The sequence below is a fragment of the Leopardus geoffroyi genome, chromosome B3 (assembly GCF_018350155.1).
Source record: "Leopardus geoffroyi isolate Oge1 chromosome B3, O.geoffroyi_Oge1_pat1.0, whole genome shotgun sequence".
Lineage (NCBI taxonomy): Eukaryota > Metazoa > Chordata > Mammalia > Carnivora > Felidae > Leopardus > Leopardus geoffroyi.
In genome coordinates this window covers 39,613,690-39,629,460 of record NC_059337.1, presented here as the reverse complement: position 1 = coordinate 39,629,460, position 15,771 = coordinate 39,613,690, and the positions used below count along the sequence as shown (strand labels likewise).

Genomic DNA, 15,771 nt, shown 5'->3' with positions numbered 1-15,771 from the left:
AATAAAAGAATAAACTCAAGTAAAAGAGGCCTGCTAGATGCCACCTTAATCAAGTGTACAAAGCAAACACCTTCATCAATAATGGGACAAATCAAAGTAGTTCACGATCTGATAAGGATGCTAGGAAAGGAACATAGTGTCATTTCTGTGATATTCCTGCCCAAACTGTATGACCTATATTTACCATGTGGACACTCAAGACAAACCCACATCATGGACCATTCTATGATAACAAATACCATCTTCAAAAGTCTCAAAAAAAAAAAAAAAAAAGGAGAAATCGAAGAAGTGTTTGCAGAAAAGGAGACTAAAGAGACTTGAAACTAAAGACATCTGATTTGGAAATGGATTATTTTGCTATAAAGAACATTATTATAATAAAACTTGAATCTGGTCTGCAGGTAAAGATGGCAGAAATGCTCACTGGTAATTTCCTGATTTTCATGGTTATGTAGTGGTGGAGGAGAATGTATTTTTGGGTAGGAAATATATTCCATTTGGAGGTGATGGGGCATCTATTCTCAAAGATCAGGGAACACGTTTGTGATTGTTTCAAAATTTTAAAACTTTTCAAAATACGAGGAACAATAAATCATCTTACAAAGTTTTTTCTGGAGTTCTTATTGTAGAAAAAAGTAACAGTACTAGAAAGGGCATGGGCCTTTATACAGAAGATCTAGATTTTAATCCTAGCTTCATCTGTGTTAACTGTATAATCTCTGACAAGCTATTTAACCTCCCTCAATTTTTCTTCAGAGTTGTAAAGATAAAAAATATATGTGGAAGTGTTCTGAAGCTATAAAGTGTTACACAATCCTCAACTATCAGTATTGCTTAAAAGTTTATAATTTTCAGCTTTAAGGTTCTGCCCTTCAATACAGCTGGACAGGCTATTTCAGAGATTTTAATATTTTAAATATTGCTACAAAAGCAGCTGGACTTCTCAGCTATTTACAAGAAGTGTATGCCTTGTTAGAAAGCAGTTAACTAGTCAGCTTAAATAAAATTCTATACATAATTTATTTGCCACCTAAGATGACATGCTGCTCTATTTCATGTCACTGTTTTCCTATTCCAGTACTTATGAGCCACTTCCAGATTCTCTGCTTGCTGTAAGGTTTACTTGGGAAACACTCTCGTCTTCCATGTCTATTTCCAACTCTATGGTCACTTTGAACCCTCAAGGATATAGGCCCCTTCTGCTGTCTATATTTCACCTAATACATAAAAGAGAACCTCAAATACTGCTATACCATTACTGACCATTTTTTAAACAGTAAGTATTAAATCATGGACCCTGAATGGGCCATTGTTCTAAAATACCAAGAGATTAAGTATGTGAAGGTTTAATTCTTCTTATCGGTAATTCTAGATCACTGTCAAGGTATTCTTATATAAGCTTTTTACTGAAACATTCTATATCCCAATCAATTTTCATTTTGATTAATTTCCTAATGCATTTGGTAGGCTTCTATTTTCAAATTATTTGAGGTAAGGACGGCATTAAGATCCACTGAAGGTGAAAGCTTAAAACCCAGCTCTCACCCCACTAAAATCATCAGCACTTTCTAATTTAAGCCATCTGTCTTAAATTTTCAAAATTAAACTTCTATTCTCTGTATGAAGAGAATGTTATACAAAAGGAAACCCTTATTTTTAAATTATTATTGTTATTATTCATTTATTTAATTTACATCTAAGTTAGTTAGCATATAGTCCAACAATGATTTCAGGAGTAGATTCCTTAATGCCCCTTACCCATTTAGCCCATCCCCCCTCCCACGACCCCTCCAGTAACCCTCTGTTTGTTCTCCATGTTTAAGAGTCTCTTATGTCCATCCCCCTCCCTGTTTTTATATTATTTTTGCTTCCCTTCCCTTATGTTCATCTGTTTTGTCTCTTAAAGTCCTCACATGAGTGAAGTCATATGGTATTTGTCTTTCTCTAATTTCACTTAGCATAATACCCTCTAGTTCCATCCACATAGCTGCAAATGGTAAGATTTCATTCTTTTTGATTGCTGAATGGTATTCCATTGTATATATGTACCACATCTTCTTTATCCATTCATCCATCAATGGACATTTGGGCTCTTTCCATACTTTGGCTATTGTTGATAGTGCTGCTATAAACATTAGGGGGTGTGTGTTCCTTAGAAACAGCACACCTGTATCCCGTGGATAAATGCCTAGTAGTGCAATTGCTGGGTCGTACGGTAGTTCTATTTTTAGTTTTTTGAGGAACCTCCATACTGTTTTCCAGAGTGGCTGCACCAGCTTGCATTCCCACCAATAACGCAAAAGAGATCCTCTCTCTCTGCATCCTGGCCAACATCTGTTGTTGCCTGAGTTGTTCATGTTAGCCATTCTGACAGGTGTGAGGCGATATCTCCTTGTGGTTTTGATTTGCATTTCCCTGATGATGAGTGATGTTGAGCATTTTTTCATGTGCCGGTTGGCCATCTGGATGTCTTCTCTGGAGAACTGTCTATTCATGTCTTTTGCCCATTTCTTCACTGGATTATTTGTTTTTTGGATGTTGAGTTTGGTAAGTTCTTTATAGATTTTGGATACTAACCCTTTATCTGATATGTTGTTTGCAACTATCTTCTGCCATTCCATGGGTTGCCTTTTAGTTTTGCTGATTGTTTCCTTCGCTGTGCAGAAGCTTTTTATTTTGATGAGGTCCCAGTAGTTCATTTTTCTTTTGTTTCCCTTGCCTCTGGAGACGTGTTGAGAAGTCTCTGTGGCCAAGATCAAAGAGGTTTTTGCCTGCTTTCTCCTGGAGGATTTTGATGGCTTCCTGTCTTATGTTTAGGTCTTTCATCCATTTTGAGTTTATTTTTGTGTATGGTGTAAGAAAGTGGTCCAGGTTCATTCTTCTGCATGTCGCTGTCCAGTTTTCCCAGCACCACTTGCTGAAGAGACTGTCTTTATTCTATTGGATATTCTTTCCTGCTTTGTCAAAGACTAGTTGGCCATATGTTTGTGGGTCCATTTCTGGGTTCTCTATTCTGTTCCATTGATCTGAATTTCTGTTTGTGTCAGTACCATACGGTCTTGACGAATACAGCTTTGTAATACAGCTTGAAGTCCACGATGGTGATGCCTCCTGCTTTGGTTTTCTTTTTCAAGATTGCTTTGGCTATTCAGGGTCTTTTCTGGTCCCATACAAATTTTAGGACTGTTCGTTCTAGCTCTGTGAAGAATGCTGGTGTTGTTTTCATAGGGATTGCATTGACCATGTAGATTGCTTTGGGTAGTATTGACACTTTAACAATATTTGTTCTTCCTATCCAGGAGCATGGAATATTTTTCCATTTTTTTGTGTGTCTTTTTCAATTTGTTTCATAAGCTTTCTATAGTTTTCAGTGTATAGATTTTTCACCTCTTTGGTTAGATTTATTCCTAGATATTTTACGGTTTTTGGTGTGATTGTAAATGGGACTGATTCCTTGATTTCTCTTTCTATTGTTTCATTGTTGGTGTATAGGAATGCAACTGATTTCTGTGCATTGATTTTATGTCCTGCAACTTTGCTGAATTCATGGATCAGTCCTAGCAGGGTTTTTTTGGTGGAATCTTTTGGGGTTCCATATAGAGCATCATGTCATCTGTAAATAGTGAAAGTTTGACCTCCTCCTGGCCGATTTGGATACCTTTTATTTCTTAGTGTTGTCTGACTGCTAAGGCTAAGACTTCCAATACTATGTTGAGTTAACAGTGGCGAGAGTGGACATCCCTGTCTTGTTTCTGATCCTAGGGGGAAAGCTTTCAGTTTTCCCCATTGAGGATGATATTAGCATTGGGTCTTTCATATATGGCTTTTATGATCTTGAGGTATGATCCTTCTATCCCTAATTTCTTAATGGTTTTTATTAAGAAAGGATGCTCTATTTTGTCAAATGCTTTCTCTGTATCTATTGAGAGGATCATGTGGTTCTTGTCCTTTCTTTTATTGATGTGATGAATCACATTGATTGTTTTGTGGATATTGAACCAGCCCTGCATCCCAGGTATAAATCTCACTTGGTCGTGGTGAATAATTTTTTTAATGTATTGTTGGATCTGGTTGGCTAATATCTTGTTGAGGATTTTTGTATCCATGTTCATCAGGGAAGGAAACCCTTATTTTTTCCACAGTATTTCAGTAATGGTAAAAGTAAGGAAAACAATTACCTCAACCTCTTTTTCAATTTTACTATTCTAAAATGGCTCTATGAACATGTAGCAGATATAAAGTAATATAATAAATTTTATAAATCTATTCAGCTTCTAACAAAGTTTGCTTTAATGTTCATTTTCCCTTAAGATTATAAAAACATTTCCCTTAGATAAAAAAAACAGTATCCTTTCACTAGCAAGGCAAAGTAACTGGAGTCCTTTCTCAGATTAAATTACTTCCTTTAATTAAGTTATGCACTTACATTTTGCCAGCTGCTGGTGCAAATTATTCAGTGTGTTCATCAGATTTTTACATGGTTTCTTTGGAAGTATCTTCCAGGCTACATTTTTCTTGTCACCAGTTCTGAGATTAAATGACAACAACAATGTATTTGTTAGATTTTTTTTTTTTTTGCTATATATATAAAAGGCAAAAGAAAACATATATTGAATAAAAAATAAAATACGTACAAAATGTATGTACATATATATAAAAATAAAATATTATAATAAGAGAAAAATACTACAAGAATAAACTGGGATGCAGAATATTTAAAAATTAACTCACACAAGAGTAGAACCTTATACAAATATAGCGCAAAAAATTATGTTGGTACTGGGTAAATTCTACTTGCAGTGGAATCATGCTAATCACTACAAACTTAATATGGTGGTCATTATTCTCAAACCCCATTTAAGAGTCCTTAGACACCTCAATACTGAGAAAATCCTAGGAACAGGAGGTTTTTTTCTTATAGACTCTGACTCTAAGAACAAGCACTGTGGAAAACTTGCACTTATAAAGACAAAATGAACTGAGGATCCAGAAAGCTTATCAAAATACTGCGGTATATTTAAGTATTTAGTTTCTTAGTTTCCTAAAAGTGGAAGTAAAATTTGCTTTCGTTTCTTTCAGAAAATAACTAATCCATGATATTAAATTATTTGAGCAAAGGATAATACTCCAAAGTACTTTTATAACTATAAAAGAGGATATCTGCTTGAAAGTGCTATCTTTGTTTCTACAACAAACTCCTATAATCTCTTTTATTAAAATTATTAGGACACAGTTGTTCTTCCAACCACACGTGCAGGAAGAAAAGAGCATGGTGATAAAATACCATAAACCTTTTGGACTTCACTATAGCTTTTTTGATTCCATTCTTTACTTATTAAATCTTTCTTTGTACTTCAGAAGCCATATATATATATATTTTTAGAAAACTTGAAAAATGTAGAGAAAAAGGAGAAGAAAAGTGAATCACTCATGTACTAACCACCAAAAACAACACAGCACACATGTGTAGTGGAAGTTGAATTTATTTTTCTGTTCCCTGTACTTCCCACAGAACAAAAAGGGCAAAATCATCACCTTGGAAACCAAACAAAGAAAAAGGAGTGGATGGGAAAGCTTAGGCTAAAAAGAACCACTGTCTTGGAATCTACCCTATCTTTCCACAAATGAGGATAAAAATACAGATAGATGGAACAGGGCCACCTGCAGATGTCCCGCTGCGAAGGTTTTATTTTATAATGTGACCGGGAGCACGGAATCCTGCATTACAGTGAGAAGACACTGTAGAACACTTTTTACATTATTTTCTGGATAAAACTTTGCAACACAGCACTCCCACTGTACTTTATCATTCACTGTGTGCATGCTGGCCTTATAAAACTAAATTATGAGCAACTTCAGAGAAAGAAGTACACCAAGTTGCCCTTTTATTTCCAGTGCCTCTCAAAAAAGGGTGCTGAAGATAGATGAACAGAATCTTGGTGTCCATTCATTACACCTAATTACTGTTATTTACTCATGTTTTTACTCATGGTGATTCCCAAAATAACCGATAATCGGTGGCAGAGGAATTAGTTTTAAACCTGGATGGTGATGGTTCCAAAATCTAGCGGGCAGTAGATGCTATGTGCCCCTTCTGATAAATTACTTAAAAATCTAAGCTTTGGGGGTGACTGGCTGGCTCAGTGGAGTGTGTCACTCTTACTCTTGGGGTTGTGAGTTCGAGCCCCATGTTGGATGTGGTGATTACTTAAAAATAAAATCCAGAAATTCTGGATAAAGAAAACTAGAAAGCTGTTAGTTCACCTGCTTCGTCCTTCCATACATTTGGAAGGGTGATAATATCAAGAAGGAATACTACTAATGAGTGCCAACAACTCATGTTTTCTTTGATTCTTTAACTCACTAGCGATCAAAAGAAAAAGACAAAATAAAAAAAATTCTTTTAACAAACCGGAAGGAAAGTATAAAAAGAGGGAAAATGTAATTTATTACCATAATAAATACAGTATATACCAATTCACCACCCTGAATTTCAATTTTTAAAAATACTATGTCATTGGGGTTGCCTGGGTGGCCCAGTTGGTTAAGCGTCCGACTCTTGGTTTTGGCTCAGGTCACGACCTCATGATTCATGAGTTCGAGCCCTGTGTAGGGTTCTACGCTGACAGTGCAGAACCTGCCTGGGATTCTCCATCTCCCTCTCTCTCTGTCCCTACCCTCCTCATGCTCTCCCTAAAAATAAAAAAAATAAATTAAAAAAAATTATGTCATGTAACATCAACAACTGGCCAAAAAAAAGATAATACTTTAATATCTAAAGAATTAAATATTCCTGGTAATGAGTGAAATGTTCCTGATAAAGAATATTAGACTCTATCAATCCCATGTATAAAATGGCTTTTATGCACAAAGTACATCCCATATTTACTTGGTTAGGCATTCTCTGAAAAAAAGCTTTTTGACAGCGTATATACTTTATAATAGAAAAGTATTCAGGGTGCCTGGCTGGCTCAGTAGGTTAGGTGTTCGACTTCAGCTCAGGTCATGATCTCACGGTTTGTGAGTTGGAGCCCTGCATTGCGCTCTCTGCTGTCAGCGCAGAGCCTGCTTGGGATCCTCTGTCCTGCTCTCTCTCTGCTCTTCCCTTGTACGCTTGCACACAGGCATTCTCTCTCTCTCGAATGTAAACCTTAAAAGAAGTATTTTTTTGCTGTAATATATTATCATTTTATATTATTTTTATATTATCTATTTAACAGAACACCATCTTTTCTAATGGTTTAGGCACTTAAGGCTTTGACATACATCATAAGACTAGAATTAATGTAAGGTTAGAGAATTCAATCAAAACGCTTTAATATGAAACACACTTAGTAAAAATGGAGAAGAACCTATTGCACATATACATATTTAAGTTGTAAAAGGTGTACTAGCTTTTGGGCTTTACTAACAGACTAACTTGTAGTTATTTTAAATATGTCCTGTGAATGCAGTGTGTTCAGTGCATCAATTTCCTTTTCCCTGAATAGCATAAGTATGATTCAACTGAAAATAAGGGATATGAGCAAACAACTGAATTATAAAAAAACTATGAAAACATAGCTCCAGTAGTTACAACTTAAATATTATTCCAATAAAAAGAGAGGAAAACTTATAAAACCCTTATATTCTAAAAGTATAAAGGCGATAAAATCATTTATAACTTAAAAGTTATTTAATTTTTTTGAAGTACTAGTATACTAATAGTATTACACAAGACTAGAAACAGAATTGGAATACTATACCAAGGTATAGTATTCCGATTCAATTTGTGATTTCACCTGTCCTCATCTGGAAAATGGTAAATAAATTTTTGTTTTGTTTTTTTAATGGTTATTTATTTTTGAGATAGAGACTGCTAGTGGGGGAGGGACAGAAAGGAAGGGGGACAGAGGATCCTAAGTGGGCTCTGCACTGACATCAGTGAGCCCACTGCAGGGCTTGAACTCACAAAAATGTGAGATCATGGCCTGAGCCAAAGTCAGACACTCAAATGACTGAGCCACCCAGGCGCCCCTAAATTTTTCTGTTTCTAACCTCCATTTCCCTTCTGCTAAATTTCTACATAAGATTATAATGTTTCTTAAATATTTAAAGATCTGAGGATTAAAGGTGTAATTTCTTTACAGTACAAGCTCTCTAATACCCTAAATCTATTCCATTGGAGAATAGAACAGGTCGATTCAAAGATGGTATAACCCCAAAACAAAAACAATACAGCTCAAAAGAATTCTAATTCGCATTCATAGAATATACAATTACACACATATAATACGAAGTTGTAAATTACTGAGTAGAGAATCACTAAAATGTACTTACTGAGAAATGGTGTTGGTGTCTAGGTCAACACAACTGACATCTGGTGGAGGGTCATAGAGATCAAAGTATCTTGAATCAATTCCTACTATGAATGGACATGGTGCACTCAAGACGTCTGCTAAAGCCAGTGGGCAGAGAGGAACATATGGGCATGGCCAGTGGAAAGGGAAAATCATCTTGGATAAACAAAAGACAGGAGAATATTTAGCTGTTTGGCATTGAAGCATAATTTATCAGCACACACAAAAAAACTGTATTTAAATATTCATACCTAAAGCCTAACACTTGATAACCAGTGAAATAATTACAACGAATATGAAGTGTCAGAAAATTAAAATTGTTTTCACAACATAAAAATTCATTACTCTCTGAATTTTAGTTAGGCTTTTAAAAAGTAGCTTTAAATTAGATGAATCAATTATGCTTAAAATGAAATTGACTGCCAATGACAAAACCTGTAATACTCACAGACACTAATGCTTCTGTCACACTAGTAAGCACGGAAGGGCGTAGGGAATGGATGAGAATCTTATGTTCTGTTACTGCAAACACAAGTAGTGTCACAGCATTTTCAGGGCCTAAATTTTGAAGTAGTGTTGAAAACTTGCCACCACTGTCAATCCAAACAAAAATATATAATTAAAAATATATATATTCAAATATCTCATTATCCAAAATAATGAAACAAGGTCAGGATTGGGTTAGGATTATATTATATATTCAACTTTAGACGCGACTGCTGTCCTTATGTGTGGAAAACATTAGAAATATACTATGAAAACAATGAAGTTTTCTGAGGTTTCAAAATCATCAGATTTTTCTACAGTGTATTCAATATGGAAAAATGAAAAGTCATTATTTTTTTCAGAAAAAGATCTGCTGGGTAGATAATGTCCAAATAAAGGACTCAATCTATAGAGGGATGCTTTGGTTGAAAGCAAATTTTTTAATGGAATTTTTGTTAAATGGCTCACCTTTCATTGTTAATTGTCAGAAAAAATATATGACTTACAGGCCCACCTCCCTTAAGGCAAGCACATACATTAAGATTTGGATTTACAAATAGATTATCTTTACTATTGTAATGAAAAGAGTAATATGAAATTGAGAGGTACGAAGTGATGGTATATACATACAAAGCAAATTTATAACCCAAACTGAGACATTCTGTGTGGTAACAAAATACTGGACTAAGTAATTCAGTAAGCCAATCAGTATGTTGTCTATATAATTGGCTAAATAATTGGCTTCACCAAATTAACTTTTTTATTTTTATTTTTTTATTAAAAAACTTTTTAAATGTTTATTTATTTTTGAGAGAGAAAGAGACAGAGTCAGAGTGAGGGAGGGCAGAGAGAAAGAGAGAGAGAGGGATTGATTACTGTCAGCACAGAGCCCAATGCGGAGCTCGAACTTACAAATCTAAGATCATGACCTGAGCTGAAGTCGACGCTTAACCGACTGAGCCACCCAGGCGCCACTTAACTTTTTTTTAAATAAAGCAAAACTAGTAACAATTCTCTTGGAGAAAGGAAAATACATCCACAAAAAACTTGTGCATGTTGGTAGCAGCATTATTCATTGTAGGCAAAAGTAGAAACAACCCAAATGTCCCTCAACTAATAAATGAATAAATAAAAAGTGATCTATCCATACAATGGAATATTTGTTGGAAACAGAAAGAAACAAAATATGATAACATTGATGAACTTCAGAAACATTATACTAAGTGAAAGAAGCCACAAACAAAAGGCTACATATTATATAATTCCATTTATATGAAATCTCCAGAATAGGCAAATCCGTAGAGACAGAAAGTTAATCAGTGGTTGCCTTAGGCTGGAGAGGTGTGTTTGTGCACACACACGTGTGTGTGTGTGTGTGTGTGTGTGTGTGTGTGTGTGTGTGTGTGTATTTGCGTGAGTAGAAATGGCAGAAATTCTTTTTAGAGTGATGTAAATGTTGTTTATAGTGATCTCCATATATCTCTATTCACAGAGTGAATATAACCATTGAATTGTACAATTTAACTGGGTGAACTGTACATTATGTGAATTATATCAATAAAGCTGTTACCAAAATAAAAAAAAAAGGCCTCTTGGGTAATTTAGGATCTTTTTATACATAGTCACAGTCAGTATTTCTAGTTTATTTTTCACTCAAACAAAGGTTAAGAAAACACTGGTTGCTCTGGACTGAGACCTAGTGATGAAATAATCTGCAATTCTTACAAAATTAATGTCAAAGATGGCAGCTGGTCTCCCTCAGGTATGTGCTACAAAATAACTTAATTATATTGTAATGATTTCTCTGCTAGAAAATTACACTGCTAATTAAATTTCAAGAACTGATACTTTAGAAAAAATTTATTTCATAATTTCTTGGAACTTTTAAGGGATGAAATACATTATTTTATTCCATGGTTAGTATTTATGAGTACCATTTTATTAGGGGGTTAAATTTAAAATTAATTACGTTTGAATGTTCTTCAGAGGGTATTTAAAGTTAAAAACCATTGTTTTCATAATCTATATACACATATACTTATTTATGCAATAATAAGTACTTGATAATAAATGGATACACAAAATACCAAACTATTGTAAAGGTTTGTCTTTTTTCTTTAAGTAAAAGGAATTTAGATAACAAACAATTAAATGAGAAGTCTTTCCATCAACATTTGCAATTTTTCCTAGGAAAGAGAAAATATTTGAATGTCACTTTAGCTCACACTAGATTTAGAGAAACATAAATAGAAAGGAAATTCTACTTGCCTTAGTGGAAGAGGTGAAGAAACAGGTTGACTGAGAATCAGATTATCATGTGGTGATAACTGGAAGAAGATTTACAATAAAGCGTTTGAAATATAAAGATGAGCTTTAAAACACCACTTTCTGGTAAAAAAATTTTTTTGGCTAATGCTGACATCCATCAAGTTTCAACATAACCATTAACCTGTATAGGAACTGTTAATATCACTTAATAAGATCTTGAAAAGTACATCCTAACCACTGACCTAACTACTAACTTCCCCTACTCTGAATTCTCTTTTCTCCTGTTCCTCAATGTTCCCCTAATGTCGTTTTAACAAAATTTTATTGGGAGACTAAATTATCCATTTAGTACCACAGAATCAGGGCTAGTAAACCATGGTCTCCAGGGCAAATCCACAGGCCATCTGTGTTTATAAATAAAGTTTTATTGGAACACTAGCCATGATCATTTGTTTAGGAATTATCTATAGCTGCTTTTGTGCAATAAGAGCTGAGTAGTTTTGACAGAGACAGGATGGCCTATAAAGACTAAAATATGTACTGTTTGGTCCTCAAAAGAAAAACTTACCAACATATATATATGTGTGTGTGTATATCCTGGCACTAAACATCAAGAAGAGAGGGAGGATATGTGGATATACAGACTGATTATAAAGATTACAAAAATGACTTTTTTTCTAGACATTTTATCTGTATCAATCTAATAATGCAATTATTTTTATCTACATTTTCAAATCTATGCACATTTCCACAAATTTGTAAATACCTATTTGCCAAATACTTCTAATTTTGAATGACACCGCACTCCCATTAAGGGTTGTGATAAATACAGTAAGGCAAATATAGTGATAACACATAAAAATATTTTCTTTATATAAATCACTTTGTAAATGGTGACTAAATAAGCAGATATCTTACAAATCAAGACCATAAACAAGAAATGTAAACAAAAGAGAAAAGATAGTCAATTGGGAAAAGAGATAGGGAAAAAAATTATTCATTTTGAACTTCCCCATCACAAAGATATGAACACTTCTCCCTGCATAATATATGAAAGCACACCACTTTTTCTTCTATCTATTCTAAAAAAAAAAAAGAAAAAAATATGTACACACACACCCCTTTGGGAATAAATGCCAAAGACACAAACTTTCAGTTACCTATAACAAATTTAGGAAAAGAAGTCCCTTTTGGTGTTCAAAATGTCTACTGTTGTCTACTTTAACCTTTTACCTAAGGGGAAACATTAGATGTCTGTCTGGGAGACAATTAATAAAACAATAAGGGCCCAAATCCCAACATGAACTACCATCTGGTTCTCATTTGATCTTTTCCTCCATTTAAAATTGTTATTCTTATGGTACATTTTGACAGGGCTAATAATCATTTAATAGGGCACTTACATCAAGAAAATCTTACCTGAACTAAAATCCGCGGCCTCTGAGGAGATGGAAAAGGAACTTTATGCATAAAATGAGAAATATGCCTTAAAAACAAACAGACAAAAACCCAATTGATTCCAAAGTGAACACCATATACTATAAAGGTCAGCATGTCACCACAAGTCCAAGTTGAGTCAAATGCTCTGTGTACTTATAATTTCGAAATCCCTGGTGCTACAAAAACAAGTGAACAAACTCCAAAAATCATTTGTCCCATTAAAGTTGCTTCTACCTAACTCCAGTGGCTTTTCATATGAATAGTTCCTCAGGTTCAACAATGTTTGTGTTATCAACGTCTCAAAAGCCAGTTTAACTTTTACCTCTTCCTCAGTAGATAATATACAACATATTATGTGGACAGTGATCAAAGAACTTCATGATTGTTTTGTTGTTGTCACAGAATGCCATTTTTCCTTGAAATAACAATTGATAAAGTTATCCAATGTTAGGTATTCAGCAAATTTTTTCTATATAAAAATGAATAAGGTGAGCCTATTGCTTCAAGAAAAATAACTCATAAGGGCTCCTGGCTGGCTCAGACAGTGAAGCGTATGACTCTGAATCTTGGGGTTGTGAATTCAAGACTCACATTTGGTGCAGAGATTGCTTAAAAATGAAATCTTTAGGGAAGCCTAGGTGGCTCAGTCAGTTAAGCATGTGACTTCAGCTTAGGTCATGATCTCACGGTTTGTGAGCTTGAGCCCTGCATCAGGCTCTGTGCTGACAGCTCAGAGCCTGGAGCCTGCTTCAGATTCTCTGTCTCCCTCTCTCTCTGTCCCTCCCTTGCTTTCACTCTGTCTCTCTAAGAAATAAAATGAAAACATTAAAAAAAATTTTTTTTAATGAAATCTTTAAAAAAAAGAAAAAGAACTCATAGTATTATTGCCAGTAATTCAATTCAATTCTAATTCAATAAATAAAATTTTAAGTGAAAATCTAATTTTGCCACCATGTATACTTGATAACTTCTTGATACTGAAAAAATTTTTCTGATGAAATTGGTGGTTCTATTAACAAATGAAATTTATCTATGTTAAACGCCATGAACTGGTATTTCCAAATGACCAACGTATGATGCTACAAAACCATGCATGTGTAAAAGTTCCACTTAGAGTGAGAAAAATCAATAGATTTTAATGTAACAGAAAAAGTCCATTACTAAAGCTTTAGATTACACACTGTGAATAACCTATAACAAACTTCACTTGTCAAATTTGGGGCAGTGTCAAAGCACAAATTCCACACAATTTTCTGAAAAGGCTATTCGAATACTCTCCCTTTTCCTACCTACATACCTGTGTGAGGCCAGGTTTCTTTCATATACTTTTACCCAAACAACATATTGCAACAGATTGAATGCAGAGGTATCCATGAGAACCTAGCTGTGTTCAATTAAGCCAGACATTAGAGATTTGCAAAAATGTAAAAAATGACTCTTCTCACTAATCTTTTTTAAAAGAGTTATTTAAAAAAAATACTTGTTAACATGTAATTATTTTAAAATATAAATATTTTCTCCATTTTAATTTCTACTGTAGCAATTATTGGCAGGTATAACACATTAAAAAAAGTTCTTCAGGGGTCCTCATTTTTTAAGAGTATAAAAGGGTCCTGACACCAAAAAAAAAATTTGCTAACTGCTAGAGCAAAATACTGAGATGAGAGTGAAAAAGAGTAATATTGTACACTGAATGTTCTTATGATAATTCTATCACTTCCCAACAATCACTGAACAACTTCTTAACAATACAAAAGAGGTGGGGCACATGGTTGGCTCAGTCAGTTAAGTGTCTGACTTCAGTTCAGGTCATGATCTCACGGTTTGTGAGTTTGAGCCCTGCATAGGGCTCTCTGCTGTCAGGGCAGAGCCTGCTTCAGATCCTTAGTCTCCATCTCTCTGCCCCTCTCCTGCTCTTTCTCTCTCTCCCTCCCTCTCAAAAATAAACATTAAAAAAAAAAACAAAAACAAAAGAGTTTAAGTGACAGATGGTATAGAATAAATAATCAAATAGGCATGAAGATATTTGGATCTCATTTGCAACAGATCTTATTGCATAAAACATTATTCACTTTTAGTGATTTTAAGGTAAATCACTGAATTTTTACAAAGAATAAAGAATGCATTTATCTAATTTTTTCTAAAAGTAGTAGGGAATATTTTTAAAAGTTCATGATAAATCCAAATTATTTGGAAAATAAGAATTCCAAAACCAGCAAAAACAAAAAAACAAAACAAAACAAAACAAAAAAAACAACAGTTAGGATCTCCAAACTTCACAAGAGCATCAAAAAATGAAATATTCATTTCATTCTGTTAGAGATATATTTAAAATAATGTGGGTGTAAAAGTATAATAGAGAAATACTACCTAATTGAAAGAACCAAATTCTTTTTTCAAATAACTCTTGAGAAATCTAGTTTCCATATAAAATTTACTGAATTACCAGTTCAAATATACCACACATAATGGAATTATCTGCTAAATTTTGAACCAAGAAGGATTCTGACTTACTTCTCAATTGGAAGGACATGAGGTCCAGAGATAGAATAACGATACAGAAAAGTCAGAAACTTCCTGAATGCGTCAAAAAAAGGCCAGTGAGAAAGAAGACAGATGCATTTATTAGTGTGAATTGTTTTGGAACTATCAGATTTCCCATCTGCTGATGATGCTAAACCCAAGAGAAGTCTCTGTTTTTCTGTGAGATTTTCCTCAGAGTATGGTTCATAAAACTGAATAGCAGCACCATAGACCTGGAAAACAAGAAATATATTTAATAAATACACCTTATATCATTTATTCAAATCATATCATTAAATATTTAATGGAGGAGCCATTACGAGCTAGGCCATTAAAAGCCTTTTAGATGCCCATGAGCCAGGCAAGGTGCCAGGTAGCAGGAACACAGTGGTGAACAAACATCTCTCTTGGTTTCTCGATGTTTAAAAAAATAAAAAATAAAAAAACAGAAAACACTACACAGTGCTACTCTCACATCTCATTATTGAAAAAAAAGATGTTTCAATTAAATCGAGTTTGTTTTCTGAAGAGTGAAAGCAACTGAATCAATATATTCTCTATAACAAAATGACTGAAAATGATTATTTAGTAGACAATGGGACAGAATTCTAGACAAGGAAATATATATTCCAACTTCAGGCAATTCACTAAATTTCTCTGGACCTCAATTTCCCAATCTATAAAATGAGGATGTTAGAGTAAATGATTTCCAAGG

The 15,771-nt window shown here is 34.1% G+C and overlaps 1 protein-coding gene across 6 annotated transcripts in view; it reads right to left on the bottom strand.

Moving 5' to 3' along the window:
• DENND4A (DENN domain containing 4A) overlaps nucleotides 1–15,771 on the bottom strand; it is a 132,407-nt gene that overhangs the window by 60,018 nt on the left and 56,618 nt on the right. For all 6 annotated transcript variants that reach the window (XM_045449386.1, XM_045449390.1, XM_045449387.1 and 3 more), the window contains exons 7-12: nucleotides 15,048–15,289; nucleotides 12,513–12,579; nucleotides 11,094–11,152; nucleotides 8,788–8,932; nucleotides 8,320–8,495; nucleotides 4,427–4,527 (exon numbers count right to left, since the gene is read on the bottom strand). In XM_045449386.1, the coding sequence (XP_045305342.1) occupies nucleotides 4,427–4,527; nucleotides 8,320–8,495; nucleotides 8,788–8,932; nucleotides 11,094–11,152; nucleotides 12,513–12,579; nucleotides 15,048–15,289 (790 nt within the window). The remainder of the gene's footprint in view (nucleotides 1–4,426; nucleotides 4,528–8,319; nucleotides 8,496–8,787; nucleotides 8,933–11,093; nucleotides 11,153–12,512; nucleotides 12,580–15,047; nucleotides 15,290–15,771) is intronic.